At 42.9% G+C, this 19,920-nt stretch overlaps 3 protein-coding genes across 3 annotated transcripts; 2 read left to right on the top strand and 1 right to left on the bottom strand.

Annotated features, from left to right (window-relative positions):
- Positions 1–8,391: 8,391 nt before the first annotated feature.
- On the top strand, positions 8,392–11,916 carry LOC144702030 (sugar transport protein MST4-like). The gene is made up of 3 exons (XM_078573891.1): positions 8,392–9,538; positions 10,214–10,533; positions 10,604–11,916. The coding sequence occupies exons 1-3, from the start codon at positions 9,403–9,405 to the stop codon at positions 11,663–11,665; spliced, it is 1,518 nt and encodes a 505-aa protein (XP_078430017.1). The 5' UTR covers positions 8,392–9,402; the 3' UTR covers positions 11,666–11,916.
- An 868-nt stretch (positions 11,917–12,784) lies between these two features.
- LOC144702031 (protein TEEBE-like) lies at positions 12,785–15,070 on the bottom strand. The gene is made up of 3 exons (XM_078573892.1): positions 14,944–15,070; positions 14,065–14,562; positions 12,785–13,445 (listed from the first exon to the last, which is right to left on the bottom strand). The coding sequence occupies exons 1-3, from the start codon at positions 15,017–15,019 to the stop codon at positions 12,922–12,924; spliced, it is 1,098 nt and encodes a 365-aa protein (XP_078430018.1). The 5' UTR covers positions 15,020–15,070; the 3' UTR covers positions 12,785–12,921.
- Positions 15,071–15,576: 506 nt separating this feature from the next.
- On the top strand, positions 15,577–19,336 carry SMT1 (sterol methyltransferase 1). The gene is made up of 13 exons (XM_078573893.1): positions 15,577–15,732; positions 15,913–16,007; positions 16,415–16,481; positions 17,030–17,103; positions 17,180–17,264; positions 17,351–17,406; positions 17,977–18,031; positions 18,116–18,163; positions 18,287–18,370; positions 18,447–18,647; positions 18,725–18,850; positions 18,958–19,055; positions 19,163–19,336. Exons 2-13 carry the CDS (start codon positions 15,925–15,927, stop codon positions 19,215–19,217), a joined length of 1,032 nt encoding a protein of 343 aa, XP_078430019.1. The 5' UTR covers positions 15,577–15,732; positions 15,913–15,924; the 3' UTR covers positions 19,218–19,336.
- Positions 19,337–19,920: the final 584 nt, after the last annotated feature.

The raw sequence follows: 19,920 nt of genomic DNA, 5'->3' as shown, positions 1-19,920 counted from the left end.
ATTTTCTCCTAACCTAACTCTGATCATATTCATATTATGATAAGGATTAGATTCAGATCAGTATTCGATGATGACCATATCCTCATGGTAATCAAAGATTGAAATCTCATATTCAAATATGAAAAGCATCCCATTCTAGTCGGAAGTGTCGACAAAAGTCAGAAGGTAATCCCATCAAATATCCAAACGCACTTTGTGTCCATGAGATTCAACTTGATTCAGATTCTGATTCTGATTAGAGTCAAAATATTGTAAGATTATCGCACAATCTGATCAAATCATGATCATATCAGCCATCCGATCATATTTTGTCCTTGATTATAACTTGAATCCGATCAGCTTGGCACTCAGAGAAGACTCACATTATGATCACATTCCAAGGTTGATTATTGATTTTTAGAAGAGATTCCATCGTTATTAAGATTTGATTATGATCATCAATTTTGATTATAGTCAGATACTCATCAGACTATATTTATTATCTGATTTTTCCTCCCATCAGAATATGAATCTGATTAGAATTTGAGTCTGATAATAAATTAACTTTGGTCTATTTTTTCTCTTCAGACTTACATTTCATTAAGAATTGAATTCTGAGAAAAAATATTCGATTGGTATATTATTCTGATAGGATTCTAAGTCTGTTAAATATTTTTTCATAAATTCATTTTGGATGATAATACAATTATGATCTGAGATTTTGGTTTGAGTCTGATGCTATTATTTAGATCAGAGTGACTTTGCTCCATTACGCCTTTCACTAGAAGTTTATAACCTTATGTTATAAAGACATAATTATAAATGTCTAGTTATATTTTTCATTTAAAAGCACATATAGTTTTGCTAGTCTATGCTGTTCCCGAACTATATTCTCTTATCTATTGTGTATCACCCATTTGTCTCCTTTTTTACTCACATGATCGATCTCTTAGATGTGAATCTTATAGGGTAAGAGAAAAAAGCAAACGCATTTGAATGTTCGTCCATTCATTCAAGAATTAGTTAATTTCAAGATGAGCGACCAACGGATCCAAGAAGATATCCAGAGCATTTCAAGCGTCCGCCATGAAAGCCAGCCTTGCGAGAGAGAGACATGGAGATAGAGATAGATCTATGTTTTGTTAGATTAATTTCTTAATCTATGGAGAATTATATATATGTATGTATATAATTGCATATTGTTAAGCTATCAGTTATAAATCCCACTTTATATGTGATTCACTTAATGACGGGATTAAGACATTTATAACAATAAGTGTGGTAATTAATTGTGTAGAGGCTAAGAATGTCTTAATTATAATGATGGGATTAATTAAGATAGGCTTAAGTATCTCCTCTTCCTATAAATAGGGGCCAGGTCCTTGGGTCATAAGGCAATTGACTTTTCTCCTGAGCATCCCATTACTCAGAGAGACTTCAGGAAGTCATCCGGTATTGATCCAAAAGGACTCCCCTCAAGCTTGTTCTATTCAACTAGAGAAGACGCGATGGATCGAGGTATGTTTTAGATTGATTTACATTCATGTACGATCTTCATCATCCTTGAGAATCGATGCAAGACTCCTGCGGATCTAACAAGTGGTATCAAAGCCTACTTGCAAGACTCCTACGGTGACCGCTTTTGAGGCGGTCACTTACCGCCTCAAGGGCGGGGCCATTAAGGCCCCGCAGGACCCGAAATGGGTGGCCCATATTGGGCCGCCCAAGGGCCCCGCAGGGAGTCCTAACGGGCAGCCCATTTTGGGCGACCCAGGGCCCCCGTGGGAGCCCTAACGAGCGGCCCATTTCGGGCCGCCCAATGGCCCCGCAGGGAGCCCTAACGGGCGGCCCATTTTGGGCAGCCTAGGGCCCCCGCGGGAGCCCTAATGAGTGGCCCATTTCGGGCCGCCCAAGGGCCCCGAGGGTCCGTTAAAGGGCAGCCCATTTCGGGCTGCCCAGGGCCCCTAAAGGCCCCTTAAAGGGCGGCCCATTTCAGGCCGCCCATGGGGCCCCGCGGGGACCCATAATGGGAAGCCCATTTCGGGCTGCCTAGGGCCCCTGAAAGCCCCTTAAAGGGCGGCCCATTTGGGCCGCCCAAGGGCCCCGCGGGACCTTTTATGGGCAGCCCAAAATCAGGCTGCCCAAAGGGCTCACAAAACCCCATTTTGGGCCGCCCAGGGGCCCCTAGGGACCCCTAATGGGAGATCCATTTAATGGGTGGCCCAAACCCCCCGAAATCAATGATATAGATGGCCCACTTTGGGCTACCTTGGGGACCTTTAGGTATCATATAGATGTCCCAATTTTTGACTACCCTAGGCTTTTGTGAGATATTTATGGGATACTAAAGAAGTCATACCAAGGCTATAATAGTCCATATTAGGGCTCTATGAGATAGAAATATCAAAGTTTTGAAAGACCGATTAAACCAAGTTTAATGGATTTTCACCACTAGCTGGCCCAAGAAGGTCCAAAAATGTATTGGTCTATGTTAGTTGAATGCAAGACTGACAGCTTATGATTGGCATTTGGACTTGAAAATACCCACCATCGTGGATAATCAAAGGTATTCATAACAGCAGTCGAGTACATGCAAATTAAGTACATTGTCCAGTGTAATGAGTTTTTGACGGAAACAATATCCTGCCAAAGTGGGCTCTTTTTTGTGGAAATCATTTACTCTACACATTGGATGTAGTGTACATGTGTCAAATGTCGGTACTAGCTGGCCTAAAGGACAGTAAATACTGGACGAGACTTTGTACGCTCGTGATAAATGACATGAGACAAATATTCAGTTACTTTTCTTGTGATTGGTTAGTCGGTCCAAAGACAGACTTGCTAGTTAACGGAATTTTTTTTGTCTATGTTATTATTCACAACAAGATGTCAATTGCAGTTAATGTTAATCCAAAGATGATACATTAATGTTGCGCTTGATGTCTTGCAATGGGTTTGTACTTTCTTTGCAATTCATTTCCTTATGTGAGCTATTTGTCCTATTCTATAGCGACTGCACACGAGTACATCACCGTACAAGGGCATAAAATTCCCATCTTGAATCCCAATAACTTTTAGACGTGGAAGAAAGATGTAATGCTTGCCCTCGCATACTCAAATCTTGATTATGCCATGAGATCTGAAAAACCAGACGATGCAGATGAAGAAAACCTAGAGGCATGGGAAAGATCAAATCGGTTAAGTTTGATGACGATGAAACGTGTTGTGCATGAATCTTATCAAGCAGATCTTATTCGAGAAGACATCACAACAACATAATTTATGGCAGAAATTGAACAAAAGTTTGCAAGTACTGAATAATCTGAACTTCATGAACTATTATACAAGTTAATTTCCATGAAATTTCCTGAAAAGGGTCACATTAGAGAACATGTTTTGGAAATGTCCGCTATAGCTACTAAAATCGGACAATTGGGCATGGATGTATCTGAAAAGATGCTCATGAACCTTGTGCTATATTCACTTACAGCACCATATAAGCAATTCAAATTGGCATACAAGGTTCAGCGTGAAAAGATGAGTCTCAATGATTTCATTTCACTCTGTGCTCAAGAACATCAACAACTAATTACAGAGCATCATGAAAGCGCCAATTTGACAATAAATGCAAAGAGGAAAATCAAGAAGCGGCCAAAACCAAAGCAAGCTGAAAATAGGCTACACCATAAGAAGCAACAGAAGCAGGACAAAGTTGTGACTTGTTTCCATTGCAGAAAAAGTGGGCATGTTAAAAAGAATTGCCTTGAGTTTCATGCTTGGCGAGAAAAGAAAGGTAATCTGATCTCTCTAGTTTGTTCTGAAGTTAATCTTGCCTCTATGCCTTTAGACACGTGGTGGCTCGACTCTGGGGCTACTATTCATGTTAGCGTGTCTATGCAGGGTTGCCTCCATTGCCAGAAACCGAGTGCCACTGAAAGCTTCATTTACACCGAGAATGGCAATTCAGCAGAAGTGGTGGCAATAGGGACGTTTAGATTGCACTTAAAGTCTGGATGTTTTTTAGACTTGATAGAGACTTTTGTTGTACCGTCTTTTAGACGTAATTTAATTTCTGTATCTGTCTTGGACAAATTCAGTTATACTTGTCTATTCAGAAATAGTAAAGTTAGTCTCTTTTATGAATCAAGTCTAATCGGCACCGGCTCTTTATTAAGTGATAGCAACCTTTATATACTTGATATGGACGTCCCATCCAATGAAATTTTGCATACTAGTGCAAAAGGGGCCAAGAGGAAGTTAATGAATAAGAATTCTATTTCATTATGGCACAAAAGACTTGGGCATATTTCTCATAAGAGAATCGATCGCCTTGTGTCAAATGGTATTCTAGATCCTTTTGATGACAAGAGTCTCCACACTTGCATCAAGTGTATTAATGGAAAACAAACAAAACCTAAGGGGAAAGGGGCCATTCGAGCTTCAGATGTTTTGGAATTGATCCATACAGATATATGTGGACCATTTCCTACCGCAACTATAAATGGTCAACGCTACTTTATTAATTTCACAGATGAATATTCTCGATACGGCCACCTGTATCTCATTCATGAGAAATCAGAATCTCTAGAAATGTTTCAGAAATATAAAACTGAAGTTGAAAATCAGCTAAATAAGCGGATTAAGACCATAAAATCTGATCGTGGAGGAGAATTTTATGGCCGATATGATGGTTCTGGTGAACGATGTCCAGGCCCTTTTGCTAAATATCTATCAGAATGTGGTATTGTTCCTCAATACACCATGCCAAGTTCACCCCACATGAATGGTGTTGCCGAAAGGCGAAATAGAACACTCCAAGATATGGTTAGATGTATGCTTGCAGAATCGCCGCTTCCAATGAACCTCTGGGGCGAAGCACTCAAGACGGCTGCATATTTACTTAATCGGATTCCAACAAAGGCAACTAAGAAAACTCCATACGAGCTTTGGACAACTCGCAAACCAAGTTTGAAACATTTACACATTTGGGGTTGTCAAGCAGAAGCACGACCCTTATTGCCTAATGAACGGAAGCTTGACTCCAGAACTATCACTTGCTATTTTATTGGATATTCTGAAATGTCTAGAGGTTTTAAATTTTACGACCCCACTACTAAAACCATTTTTGAGACGGGAAATGCTCATTTCTTTGAGGATGTTGAGTTTGTAGGGGGAGATAAAGTTCATGACATTGTCTTTAAGGAAGAATTAGAGGATGCCCCTTTAGTTATTGTTGATGACCAAGAAGATGAATTAATCACGCTTGGCCCACCAACAAAGGCACCACTACTTCAAGATAATGCTTCATGCTCCTCTATTCTAGTTAAACAAACATCACAACCTCAAATACAAGTGCCCTTATTAAGATCCACTAGAGAAAGAAAATCTGCAATTCTGGATGACTATATTGTTTTTCTCCAGGAACATGAGGCTGATTTTGAGATCATGGAAGATGATCCGCTTAATATAAAACAGACCATGCAGAATTTTAACTCTCAAAGGTGGATAGATGCCATGAACAAAGAAATAAAATCTATGGTTGACAATGATGTTTGGGATCTTGTCCCATTACCCGAATGTAAGAAGCCCATTGGCTGCAAATGGATATTTAAAACCAAAAGGGATTCAAAGGGTAATATGGAAAGATATAAAGCACGTCTTGTTGCCAAAGGTTTTACTCAACGAGAAGGCATAGATTGTAATGAGACTTTCTCTCCAGTTTCATCGAAAGACTCCTTTAGAATTATAATGGTACTTATAGCGCATTTTAATCTTGAACTACACCAGATGGATGTCAAGACTGCATTTCTTAACGGAGACATTAATGAGACCATATATATGGTTCAACCAGAAAACTTTGAGATCGAAGATCCAAAGTCAATGGTCTGCAAATTAAAGAAGTCCATCTATGGTCTAAAGCAAGCTTCTCGTCAATGGTATCAAAAATTTCATCGAATTATTGTCTCTTTCGGTTTTGAGGCAAATTTGGCAGATGAATGTGTGTACCATAAGTTTAGTGGGAGTAAATACATATTTCTCGTCCTATATGTTGATGACATATTACTTGCCACAAACGATACAAACCTACTTCATGACACGAAGAAATTTCTGTCGAGTCATTTTGAGATGAAGGATCTCGGTGAAGCCTCATCTGTATTGGGCATTCAGATATATCGTGATCGCTCTCAAAATATCTTAGGTTTGTCTCAAAAGGGATATATTGAAAAAATCCTTAAACGATATGACATGGAGGATTGTAAACCTCTAGACACTCCTATTGCTAAAGGAGACAAGTTCAGTGTTGATCAGTGTCCGAAGAACAATTTTGAAAGCCAGGAAATGCAAAAGATTCCTTATGCATCAGCTGTGGGGAGTCTTATGTATGCACAAGTTAGTACACGCCCAGATATTGCTCATATTGTTGGTGTACTTAGCCGATATTTAAGTAATCCAGGTATGGATCATTGGAAAGCAACCAAGAGAGTCATGTGATACCTTCAGAGAACAAAATGACATATGCTCACATACAAGAAATCAGATCAATTGGAGATCATTGGGTATTCCGATTCTGATTTTGCTGGATGTGTTGATAGGAGAAAGTCTACTTTAGGCTATATTTTTCTGTTAGCAGGAGCTATATCGTGGAGAAGTACGAAACAAGCATTGATAGCATCTTCTACTATGGCAGCAGAATATATAGCATGCTATGAAGCATCAAATCAAGGCAATTGGCCGAAGAATTTTGTCACAAGCTTGAGAATCGTTGATGGCATTGAAAGACCGCTAAAGCTCTATTGTGACAATTAGTCAGCCGTTATGTTTGCCAATAACAACAGGAGCTTAACAAAGTCAAAGCACATTGACATAAAGTTCCTTGTTGTGAAAGAAAAAGTTTAGACAAGGCAGTTGTCTATTGAGCATATTGGGACAAACTCCATGGTAGTGGATCCACTTACAAAAGGACTGCCCCCAAAGGTCTTTCATGAGCATGCTGCTCATATGGGTTTAATACCTCATGAGGATATGTAATTCAGTGGGATTTTGTATTTTGATGTTCATTCAGTAATAGACACACTATGGAGTTTCTTTTCATGCATGAGTAATCTCCTAAATTTAAGTATGTCTGAAAAAACTTCAGTTGATCTCCATTCAGAATTCGGAGGACTAAGTTGGAAATGTACACGTATGAATCACTTGTTATGTAATTTCCATGCTACACATCCACACATGATCTATGTCATTCATTGAATTGGTGTATGTGATCATTGTTTGGGTTTAGTTACGATTACTGTAACAAAAACCCCTTGGTTCTATGCCAGTTTGTGATGGATGAGATTGGTTGAAATGTCTTAGTAATGATAGCAAAATTTTTGAGCTCCTACAATGATAATATGCAATATCTCATGAACATATTTATATTGTCTAAGTGGGAGATTGTTAGATTAATTTCTTAATCTATGGAGAATTATATATATGTATGTATATAATTGCATATTGTTAAGCTATCAGTTATAAATCCCACTTTATATGTGATTCACTTAATGACGGGATTAAGACATTTATAACAATAAGTGTGGTAATTAATTGTGTAGAGGCTAAGAATGTCTTAATTATAATGATGGGATTAATTAAGATAGGCTTAAGTATCTCCTCTTCCTATAAATAGGGGCCAGGTCCTTGGGTCATAAGGCAATTGACTTTTCTCCTGAGCATCCCATTACTCAGAGAGACTTCAGGAAGTCATCCGGTATTGATCCAAAAGGACTCCCCTCAAGCTTGTTCTATTCAACTAGAGAAGACGCGATGGATCGAGGTATGTTTTAGATTGATTTACATTCATGTACGATCTTCATCATCCTTGAGAATCGATGCAAGACTCCTGCGGATCTAACATGTTTATCTCTTTATCTTTCTCTAGACGGATATATATATATATATTCCCGTCTAGAGAAAGATAAATAGATAAACATAGAGAGATACATATTTGTATTGAGAGAGATATAGATATAGAGATAGCGACTGAAAGAGATATAGAAATATAGATAGAGAGCAAGATAGAAAGTGATATAGAGATTGATAGAAAAAAATGTAGAAATTGATTGCGAGATAGAATGAGAGATAAAGATAAAGATAGGGAGAGATAGAAAGACATGTATATATTGATTAGAGTGATAGGAAGAGATGTAGAGATTTATAGAGAGATAGAAAGAGATGTAGGGATCGATAAAGAAAGATAGGAAGAGATATAGAGATCGATTGAGAGTGATAGGAAGAGATGTAGAGATCGATTGAGAGTGATAGGAAGAGATGTAGAGATTGATAGAGAGATAGAAAGAGATATAGAGAAAGATAGGAAGAGATGTAGAGATAGATCGAGAGAGATAGGAAGAGATGTGGGGATCGATAAAGAAAGATAGGAAGAGATGAAGAGATCGATTGAGAGAGATAGGAAGAGGTGTAGAGATCGATAGAAAAGGATAGGAAGAGATGTAGAGATCGATTGAGAGAGATAGGAAGAGATGTAGGGATCGACAAAGAAAGATAGGAAGAGATGTAGAGATAGATCGAGAGAGATAGGAAGAGATGTGGGGATCGATAAAGAAAGATAGGAAGAGATGAAGAGATCGATTGAGAGAGATAGGAAGAGGTGTAGAGATCGATAGAAAAGGATAGGAAGAGATGTAGAGATCGATTGAGAGAGATAGGAAGAGATGTAGGGATCGACAAAGAAAGATAGGAAGAGATGTAGAGATAGATCGAGAGAGATAGGAAGAGATGTGGGGATCGATAAAGAAAGATAGGAAGAGATGAAGAGATCGATTGAGAGAGATAGGAAGAGGTGTAGAGGTCGATAGAAAAGATAGGAAGAGATGTAGAGATCAATTGAGAGAGATTGGAATATATGTAGAGATCGATAGATAAAGATAGGAAGAGAAGCAGAGATTGGTAGAGAGAGAAAAAGAGATATATATTGATAGAGACCAGAGAGATAGGGAGATATAGAGATGGATAAATAGAGAGATATAGAGAGAGATATAGGGATATAGAGATGGATAGAGAGATATAAATAGATAGATAGCGCGAGATAGCATTTGACCCGGCATGGTAAGCGGATTTCGTGGGCGCTCGGTCCGCAGGACTCGAGCGATTCCAGCGATAATCGGAACTAACTTCTATCCTCATCCGGTTCCAGCGACAATCGGAGTTACGGATAGCTTCTGACCTGGTTTCCATCTCACCCTCAACCTCGGAACTAACCGAGTTCCTCAACGAAAACCAGTTCACCATTGACGTGGCACGCCTCAAAAATAGCGACAGAAAATCCATCCCAACCCTATAAATACCTTCCCTTTCCCTCTCGCTATCATCACCCATCTCTCTCTTTCTCCTCCTCCATTCTCCCGTCTCTTCTCCGAGAGATTCATGGCGCCGGTGGTCGTCTCCAATGTCGCTAACCCCGCGGTCGAGTTCGCGGGGAAGAACACCGTCTACGTGATGATCTGCGGCATTGTAGCGGCCTCCGGTGGCCTCATGTTCGGCTACGACATCGGCATTTCTGGTAACATTTCCCCCTGATTCTTCAATTCTCGATCGAATCTCTTCTTGTTCTTCAACACTCGATCGTATCTCTTCTTGTTCTTCAACTCTCGATCGAATCTCTTCTTGTTCTTCGACACTCGATCGTATCTCTTCTTCTTCTTCAACTCTCGATCGAATATCTTCTTGTTCTTCAACTATCGATCGTATCTCCTCTTGTTCTTCAACTCTCGATCGTATCTCTTTTTGTTCTTGAACTCTCGATCGAATCTCTTCTTGTTCTCCAACTCTCGATCGAATCTCTTCTTGTTCTCCAACTCTCGATCGAATCTCTTCTTGTTCTTCAACTCTCGATCATATCTCTTCTTGTTCTTCAACTCTCGATCGAATCTCTTCTTGTTCTTCAACTCTCGATCGAATCTCTTCTTGTTCTTCGACCCTCGATCGAATCCCTTCTTGTTCTTCAACTCTCGATCGTATCTCCTCTTGTTCTTCAACTCTCGATCGAATCTCCTCTTGTTCTTCAACTCTCGATCGAATCTCTTCTTGTTCTTCAACTCTCGATCGAATCTCCTCTTGTTCTTCAACTCTCGATCGAATCTCCTCTTGTTCTTTAACTCTCGATCGAATGTCCTCTTGTTCCTCACCTCTCGATCGAACCTCCTCTTGTTCTTCAACTCTCGATCGAATCTTACAGGCGGCGTGACGTCCATGGACGACTTTTTGGAGAAGTTCTTCCCGGAAGTGTTCCTGAGGAAACACCGCGCGAAAGAAGACAACTACTGCAAGTTCGATAATCACTCCCTGCAACTCTTCACCTCCTCTCTATACCTGGCCGCGCTCCTCTCCAGCTTCGTCGCCTCGAAAATGTGTTCTTCCTTCGGGCGAAAGCCGACCATGCAAGCCGCCTCCCTCTTCTTCCTCGTCGGCGTCCTCCTCAACGCCTTCGCCGTCGACCTCGCCATGCTCATCATCGGCCGAATCCTCCTCGGCGTCGGCGTCGGCTTCGCAAATCAGGTCCTGTTATCCTCTCCTCCCTCCCTTATTTCTTCGCAAACCCACTAAAAAAACTACGTTCATTCTACAGGCGGTGCCTCTCTTCTTATCGGAGATTGCACCAGCGAAGATAAGAGGAGCGCTGAACATACTCTTCCAGCTCGACGTCACAATAGGGATTCTCGCCGCGAACGTGGTGAACTATTTCATGGCGGAGAAGCATCCATGGGGATGGAGAGCGGCCCTCGGCATAGCCGGCGTCCCCGCTTGTATTCTCTGCTTCGGCTCCCTCCTCATCACCGAGACTCCGACCAGCCTGATCGAACGAGAGAAGCTCGACGTGGGCCGCGCGATGCTGAAGAAAATCCGAGGAGTCGACAAGGTCGACGCCGAGTTCGACGAGCTGGTCCGAGCCAGCGAGCAAGCCCGCCGCGTTAAACACCCCTTCCGCAACCTCACGAAGCGTCGCAGCCGTCCTCAGCTCGTCATCGCCATCGCTATGCAAGTCTTCCAGCAGTTCACCGGCATCAACGCTATCATGTTCTACGCGCCGGTGCTGTTCCAGACGATGGGCTTCAAGAGCAACGCGTCTCTCTTATCCTCGCTCGTTATCGGCGCGCTGAACGTGGCCTGCACCGTCGTCTCCGTCGTGCTGGTCGATAAGGTCGGACGACGGGCGCTTCTTCTCGAAGCTTGCGTTCAGATGGTGGTTTCTCAGCTCGCCATCGGCGTTATTCTAGCGACGAACTTGACCGCGACGAACGGGCTCGACGAGGGGTTATCTCTCGCGGTGGTGCTGTTCATCTGCTTGTTTATTTCTGGGTTTGCTTGGTCGTGGGGGCCGCTGGGGTGGCTCATTCCCAGCGAGATCTTCCCGCTGGAGACGAGAACGGCGGGCTACGCATTCGCTGTCAGCTCGAACATGCTCTTCACGTTCGTCATCGCGCAGGCGTTTCTCTCCATGATGTGTCATATGCGGGCGGGGATCTTCTTCTTCTTCGCGGTTTGGATCGTTCTCATGTGCGTGTTCGTCGTGTTTCTTCTGCCGGAGACGAAGGGGATTCCTATCGACGAGATGACGGAACGAGTCTGGAAGAAGCACTGGTTCTGGAAGCGCTTCATGGACGAGGACGTCGCCCCCGGACAGGCCTGATCGACTATCTCCTCCCCCCCCCCCCCCCTATCCTGTTCTTGTAAAAATATTTTTTATTTGAGATATCGTTATTCTCTTTTCCCCTGTTGATTGCTTGTTTGTTTGTTTTTTCCGATGTCGTTTTCGTATTTAAAGAGTTTTGCGCGTCTCCGTTTGATCTTCGTTTGGCATCGGTTTTTCTCTCGGTTATAATGATGGATTTCCTTCGTCGTTTTCTTCTCTGGTGCATCAAATATCTCTGATTTCTTCACTCGTTCTTTGGATTGATGTGTGCGCCTTCTTCATTTGCAAATGATTACAGAAAGAACCTTTCTGTTTTGATCGATGATAAACAGGGCCAGCGATCGATCTGTTTCTGCCATGGAAAGAGTGGATGAAAAAGGTGCAGGCTAACGGAGTGAATGTTGGAAATAAGCCAATATGAAAATTTCCTTGAGAGAGAAAGAAGTTAAGAAAGATTGTTTCTAGAAGATTCGAGTATCATTTAATTTCCGTTCTGATTTGTCGCCTACGACGAGGAAGATTTCTCATTTAATGCTGCCGACCTGCGTATAAGGTAGTGAACTCTTAACTCTCAGAGTTAAAACTTGCACCTAAAAGTCAATACAGCTCCTTTATTCGATACCAATTGATTTAAAATCTATAAATTAGCATGAATTTTATTAAAAATGTTTCAGTTGTAGGATTAACATGTTATTTGAGAAAATATTCAAGTTAGCTTAAGCTTTCTTAGCATAATTTGTGGCTGTTATGGCCTCTGATTCTGCAAATCATGTTATATACATTTAATTCAACAACCGCAAGTTTCTTTTGTACGTTCCATCGACATCATCGCAACTAATAAATTCTTCGAGGAGTACTAAATCTCACTTATATATTTCATAGATAACACGCTAATCCTACAACTGGATCATCTTATCCACAGTCAAATTAAAACCATCTTAACATGATGAACGAATTAAATCGTCCTCTATCTAACCAGAAAAATTAAATTCTCTGCGCTGTCGAATTCGGTTACCTACCTCAGATCAAGAACTCTGAAGACGTTTCCATGCAATTTTTAAGGCTGAACGTCAGAGCAGCAATTAATTCCACAAGTAGCACAAACAGAAGGGATCATTCATGCAAAGAAGCTTCAATACCATTAAAGACGTACCCAGGAAGGACTTCCCAACATGCAAAGGCCCCAGAGGACTGCGGGGTAAGCACAGTCGCTACCAGGCCATGCGAAATCTAGAGAGAGAAAGAACGGGAACCTAGTGAGAGAAAGGGTAGACCCTGACCTCGTCAATGATGGGTCCACAGAGGGTGCCCGGGTCGGACGCCTTGGTGTGGTAGAACGAGCTGTAGAAGGTGATCCGGGTGCGGTCGCCGTCGGCCTTGAAGGCCAGCGCGGCCGGCTTGGACCGGCCCAGCCCGGCGGAGACGAACGGGACGGTGAGAGTGGACTTCCCGGCGAAGGCGACGACGGCCATGGAGCCGTGGCAGTCGTTCTGCGCGTCCCCGACGAGGAATTCAAGCTTGTAAGTCTTCCCGGGGACGGACCGGACCACCTGAGCCACCGCGCTCTCCCGCCCGGCGACGAGCTCCACCGCCGCCTGACCTGCCGGCACCAGGAAGTGAGCCGCGTCCACGTACCGCACCGCCTTGAGCGACTCGATGATCCAGCCTGGCAGCGGGGACGCCGCGTCGAGCTGCTTCGGCGGGAGTAGAACCCCGTGGGAGCCGTTCTTGAACACGAGCGGACCCTCCTCGAATCCTCCGTTCTTCACCAGGTTCCCTGAAGAAGAGAAGAACAACATCCTACTTAAAGATGAAAAGCAAGGCACTTGCTATCGGCAATAGCATCTCACACAATTGGCATCATAGCAGATCCAGATGTCAGATTCAAATCCCAGAAGCAACACACTGCATGCTACGACTATAAATAGGCCAGTTACAGGCGTTGTAGAGGAGTGTTGAAGAACAACATCCTGCTTAAAGATGAAAAGTAGTGCCCTTGCTATCAACTATAACTATGGCAGTAAGTGATATAAGAGGCAGGTCGCATGTTCAAATCCCAGAAGCAACACACTGCATGCTAGGACTATAAATAGGCCAGTTACAGGTGTTGTAGAGGGGTGTTGAAGAACAACATCCTGCCTAAAGATGAAAAGTAGTGCCCTTGCTATCAGATATTAGAGGCATGTGGCATGTGCATGCTAGAACTATAAATAGGCCAGTAGAAGGTGTTGTAGGGGATTGTTGAAGAACAACATCCTGCTTAAAGATGAAAAGTAGCACCCTTGCTATCAACTATTGCAGGGGAGTGTTGAAGAACAACATCCTGCTTAAAGATGAAAAGTAGAGCCCTTGCTATCAGCTATAGCTTTTAGGACAGGGAATTGGAGATAGCATACCGGGGAGGAGAGGCGGAGGAAAGAGCTCTTTAATGGCGATGGCGTCGAGGAGAGGGCCGCAGGCGGGGTCTTCCTGGACGCCGGGGTTGTGGAAGGTGACCACGGCGGAGGGCGCAGCGGAGGAGAAGGCCCAGGCGTAGGTGTCCCCGCCATCCGAGCTGTAGAGCGTTTGCAGGGGGAGGTCGCCGGAGTGCGCCGCGACGGAGACGCGGAGGACTTCGTCTTGCGCGCAGGTGCGAGAGGCGCTGAAGGTTAGCGAGTAGAGCGCGCCTGGCTTGACGGCGATGGTCTGGGAGATGGACGCTTCGTTGCCGAGCCGGGCGGCGTGGACGCCGTGCGCGACGGCGAAGTACATCCCGCCGGGCTGCGGCCCGCCGGAGACGTACTCCACCAGCCCGCGGATCGTCCATCCCGGCAGCGCGCGGCTGCCGAGGATCACCGTCTTGTTCAGCTGAGTCGGCTTCGGTGCCATCTCGAAGTTTCCATTCCGCAGTAGCCCTGCATTCAAATCAGAAGCGAATAAAAAGAAGAAGTTGATCAGAAACGGCGATGCCGATTTAGAAGTCCAGATTTAACGAGGACAAAACCCTAGCATGAATCTGAGAAGCGAAAAAGAAGAAGAAGTTGATCAGAAACGGCGATGCCGATTCAGAAGTCCAGATTGAACGAGGACAGAACCCTGACATCTATCTGATCCAACAAATATACCGAAAGAGAAGACAAAAGGATGAAGTAGTCAATCAGAACCGGCAATGTCGATTGAAAAGTCCAGATAGAACCAGGACAAAACCCTACGATCTTGTCTGGTCCAGCATATACACCGAAGGAGAAGAGAAGAAGAGGAAGAACAATAAGAGGAAGAGGCGGAGAGTTCTTCACCTTCGGTTTGAGGCGAGGTGGCGGCGGCGGCGGCGAATAAGAAACTTACAACGACGAACAGAAGCGCCATCGCCATCTCGCTCTATACTCCAGTCAGTCGGCAGCGAGTGAGAAACTGAGCTGACCCCCCATATTTATAGTAGACGGAGGCGGGGTTTACGGTGGACCCGCGGAACAGCTTAACGCGGCCTCACATGGGGCCTAGTCTAGGCGGCCGCCCCACGTTGAGTCACGTGCGCTGACGTCAGCAAGTCTTTGGATCAGCCCGTGATGGTGGGCCTCAGGATACCGCCAGGCCCACTAACGAGGTGGGACCAGTGGGCCCAACTATCCTGGCTTTTTCGTCTGGCATCGTCCTTTTTTTACTGATTTTGAATTAGGCCAGTTGAGCTGAACGTGCTCTCTCCCGCCTCCCCGATTAGGACGGATCTAGAGAGAGAGATGAAGGAAGAAGAGAGAGAGATGGAGGAAACGAAGATCGATCAGAGCTGGTGGTGCTCAGGACACCACCAGATCTCCGCATCATATGAGATTTGTGGCTTTTTCTGTCGCGATTCACGGCCCAGAACCCTCGTCATCTATCTATCTCTCTCTCTATCTCATTCTGTATCTCTCTCTCTCTTCCCGACTATCAGTTATAAACTATGGTTGTGTTTTCCTCGGCCTCGCACGGGTGTTTTCTCTGTTGGCGTCGGGTTCTTCTCCCCACGTCCGCCGGAAATCTCCTCTCGTCTTCCTCTTTGTTCTTGTTCGGTTGGGGTTTTTCTCCTCGCTTGGTTTGATTTGAAGGTTGTGTGTTTTGTTTCCCTTCCTGTGCTGGGGCTTCGGCCCCCCTTTTTCCTTAATTTTGATTGATGGGTTTGTTCCAGCCCTACATTTGGAAAGAGATGGGATTTTCCTTTTTTCCTGGATCTGTCTTGATCTTGATTGGTTTTGCATGCACTCCAATGCCTGGTTTTTGAATGCCAGGACTGAAGAGAGATGTCGAGAACTGGAGCTCTAGATCTGGCCTCTGGCGTCGGAGGGAAGATCGATAAGAAGGATGTCCAATCGGCCGTAGAGAAGTATGATACTACGAGCTTACCTTTTTCCTGCGCATGCAAGTCGTTAAGAGTGTTTCATTCTCCTGTTTATGTTTAACGTGGACGTGGATCCACCCTGATTTTTCATTTTATTTCTAATACACCTTAAAATCTGATCGAAGTTATCAGTACCTATGGAATGTGACCAAAACTTCCGCAATTGACATGGTGGAGAGTGAATGTAGATCATCATTGTAGAATCGTCAAAGAGCATAATGTCGTATCAGCGAAATGTAAAAATTCTAATTTTGCGGGATCAGGATCGGATTCCGTTGTTTCATATGTTTATCACGTGCCTCCTTTGTCTTGGAGTATTTTCTAGTAGTACAAAGTCCAACAGATTGTCCCCATTTCTTACCTTTCCATTTATGCTCTATTTTCCTGAACAGGTATGAGAAGTATCATGCAAGTTTTGGTGGGGATGAAGAAGCAAGAAAAAATAACTACACCGATCTGGTTGGTCTAATTGCCTTTTATCCTTGTTGATTTTTCCTGATTGTTGCCTCTTTTGGATGTAGGCATATTCTGATGTTGATATTTTATTGTATTTTCTCCAACGTACTGTAAAAGAAGTTTCAAAAGCATGATCTATCCTAGGTTGCAATAAGTTGATCCTATATACAATTTTAAGTGAGAACAAGGTATACGGCATAAAAAAACATAGTTTGGAAGTACTTTAAAAATTCTTATTACAGGAACAATTTTCCTTATGTTATTCCTGTTGCGGATCCGTCCTGCTTGAAGGACGATTGTAACCAATGATGAAAATATGAATTTTCTTCCATCAATAATTCGCCAGCATTCGGCAGAAGAACGTATGACTTCATCGAAATTTTCTTACACTTATTGTGATGATATGTTATGTTCTTTCCTTAAATAATGTCTTATTTTGTCCCTTTCTCAATTCCTCCCACCACGAATCCCTCACATTATGATATTGGTCAGAATTTTGTCTGCCAAATAATTTAGAACGTGATTTTGATGATTTTTTCCTTGATTTACAGGTTAACAAGTATTATGACCTCGCCACCAGTTTCTACGAGTATGGCTGGGGCGAATCTTTTCATTTCGGCCACAGGCAAGCTTCGTTCTGAACTGAGGATGTTTCAAAATAAAACTTGTATTCTAGTGGCTACTTAGTTATGTCTTTGCAGGTGGAATGGAGAGTCTCTTCGTGAAAGTTTAAAACGCCATGAACATTTTCTTGCCCTGCAGTTGGGTTTGAAGCCTGGAATGAAGGTTTGAGTCGATTAATTGCACTCTCTTGGATATAGAATTTCATCTTAAATCACGTGCTACAGCTTCTATCCTGGTTCACATTTTAGGTACTGGATGTTGGATGTGGCATTGGCGGCCCTCTTCGAGAAATCGCAAGATTCAGGTCATTTCAGTTGGTTCAACAATGGGCCTTTGTTGTTTGATTAGTCAGGGTTTTCAAATTTTAAGTGATTTTGTTCTCAAATTAGGGTTTGATAAGATCAAGAATGCAAAATCAGAAAATTATTGTGTCTTCGGAGAGAAGATCTATCAGTTCAATACAATTGTGAAGTAGAACGAGAGAATTTTACAAAACTATACAATGTAGCTTCAGCGAGAAGGATAGTAGATAACACGAACCAGGATTGAGAGATCCTTCTTCGGGACGCAGGCTTCTCCTGCTCTCCAGCCTTTTCCCGTGCTCCTAGATAGGACCCCAACAACTTCTTGGAAATTCCTAGCTGTAGGTCTCTCCCTGTCTTTATTTATAAGGTCTTCGGCCCTTTTATCCCTCTTGAGCTGATGTGGACCTGTTTCTTTGGTTTACTCGCCTTCTTTTATATTTTCTTCGGAAAAATTTCAGGGTTTCATGGGTAAGATACTCTTCGGAAGTATCTGCCTAGTTTCAGATATTATTTTTGGAGACAAGTAGGTTCTGTTTGTCCTCTTATTAATTTTGTTAATGGGAATGCAGCTTGACATCCATTACAGGGTTAAACAACAACGAATATCAGATATCTAGGGGCAAGGTATGATATTCTCCTTATTTGGGAATGCTGGATTTTTTGTGCCATTAAATCTTGGGGGAAATGGCCCTCTGATGTGACTTTCAGGAGCTAAATCGCCTGGTGGGATTAAAAAACTCTTGCAACTTCGTTAAGGTAGAGATTATCCATCATAATGTTTTTCTATAATGTTCTTACACCCATTATCATTCCCATGGTTTTGTGCTTTTTTTTTCTCCGTCATCAGGTTCAAACTGGTTTCTTGTTTTTTTGGTTCAGGCAGATTTCATGAATATGCCTTTTAATGAGAATACCTTTGATGCAATCTATGCGATAGAAGCGACATGTCATGCCCCTGATCCGGTATGCAGTACTGTTATTATATGGACTGCTTCTTATCTTCTTGTGATTTATTTTTATTTGAAATTTCATTATCTAGGTAGGATGCTATGGAGAAATCTACAGAGTTCTAAAACCTGGTCAGCACTTTGCTGCCTATGAGTGGTGCATGACTGAATCCTATGATCCAAAGAATGAGAATCACCAGAAAGTTAAGGCAGAGATTGAGCTCGGCAATGGCCTGCCTGACATAAGGACCATGGCCCAGTGCTTGGATGCCATAAAGCAAGCTGGATTTGAGGTAATGGAATCCGAAAATGATGATTTCTGGTTGAACCATACATGTATATAAATATTTTTTGGTGTTTTTTTCTGAAGGTTATTTGGGAAAAGGATCTAGCAGTGGACTCACCTGTTCCTTGGTATCTTCCCTTGGATACTAGCCGGTTCTCTCTTACTAGTTTTCGCCTGACAGCGGTCGGCCGTTTCCTGACCAGAACATTGGTACTAATTTTTATTTATGGTTCTTTATTTTTACTCTCCCTCATTAGTAATGCACAAATCTTTTTCTTATAAAAAGCTAGTAATGCAAAAATAAATGGTTTTTAAAGGTGAGGACGCTAGAGGGGTTGGGGCTTGCTCCGGCGGGTAGCCAGAGAGTATCCTCGTTTCTTGAGAAAGCTGCGGAGGGTCTCGTCGAAGGGGGAAAGTGAGCATATAGTATAAACGTTCCTATTTATTTTCTCGGTTCTAATTTTCATGCCCGATCTGTTGTGGATTCACTTACTATTCATTTTGGATTATTATTGTGCACAGGAAGGAGCTATTCACGCCTATGTACTTTTTCTTGGTTCGAAAGCCAATGGAGTAGTCTTCAGGGAAACATCTTCCTTTCTGGGATCTTTTGTTGTGATTTGATTATGTAGTCTACTTTTATGAATTTGTAACGCTACTGTTTCATGTTGAAAATAAGCCGAAACTTCAGGTCTAGGTTAAGGTATTTGCTAAAACTAGACTGAGATCAGGCCGTGACCTTCCCTAACGACATACTGAAAGTCTACCTGAGCATGAGATACCTCTGGCCTTTACAGGGCTATGGAATCATGGGTTGGGCTTAATACATGGACAGAGTAAAGGTCTGAGTGAGAGAGATGAAGGAAATGACTGAATGAGTGACTTAGAGGAGAGAGAGAGAGAGAGAGAGAGAGAGAGAGAGAGAGAGAGAGAGAGAGAGAGAGAGAGAGAGAGAGAGAGAGAGAGAGAGAGAGAGAGAGAGAGAGAGAGAGAGAGAGAGAGAGAGAGAGAGAGAGAGAGAGAGCATGTGGGAGAGAGAGCATGAGGGAGAGAACTGAGTGAAATGGAGAGAGAGGGGGAGCCAGTGAGAAAGGGAGAGAAAGTAATAAAGTCTATGTGCTGTCCATGGACATCATGCTGTCATACCATTTGATAACACTTAATTTCATTTGTATATATTTGGGTACATTCAGTCTTAAACCCTAGACATGGTTGTTTCTTCATATATTCTTCTCAACATCTTTCCAACACTGTTCTTCTCTACTATTGTATGATCTTCA

The sequence above is a fragment of the Wolffia australiana genome, chromosome 4 (assembly GCF_029677425.1).
Source record: "Wolffia australiana isolate 7733 chromosome 4, ASM2967742v1".
Classification (NCBI taxonomy): Eukaryota; Viridiplantae; Streptophyta; class Magnoliopsida; order Alismatales; family Araceae; genus Wolffia; species Wolffia australiana.
This window is presented reverse-complemented; position numbering and strand designations above follow the sequence as displayed.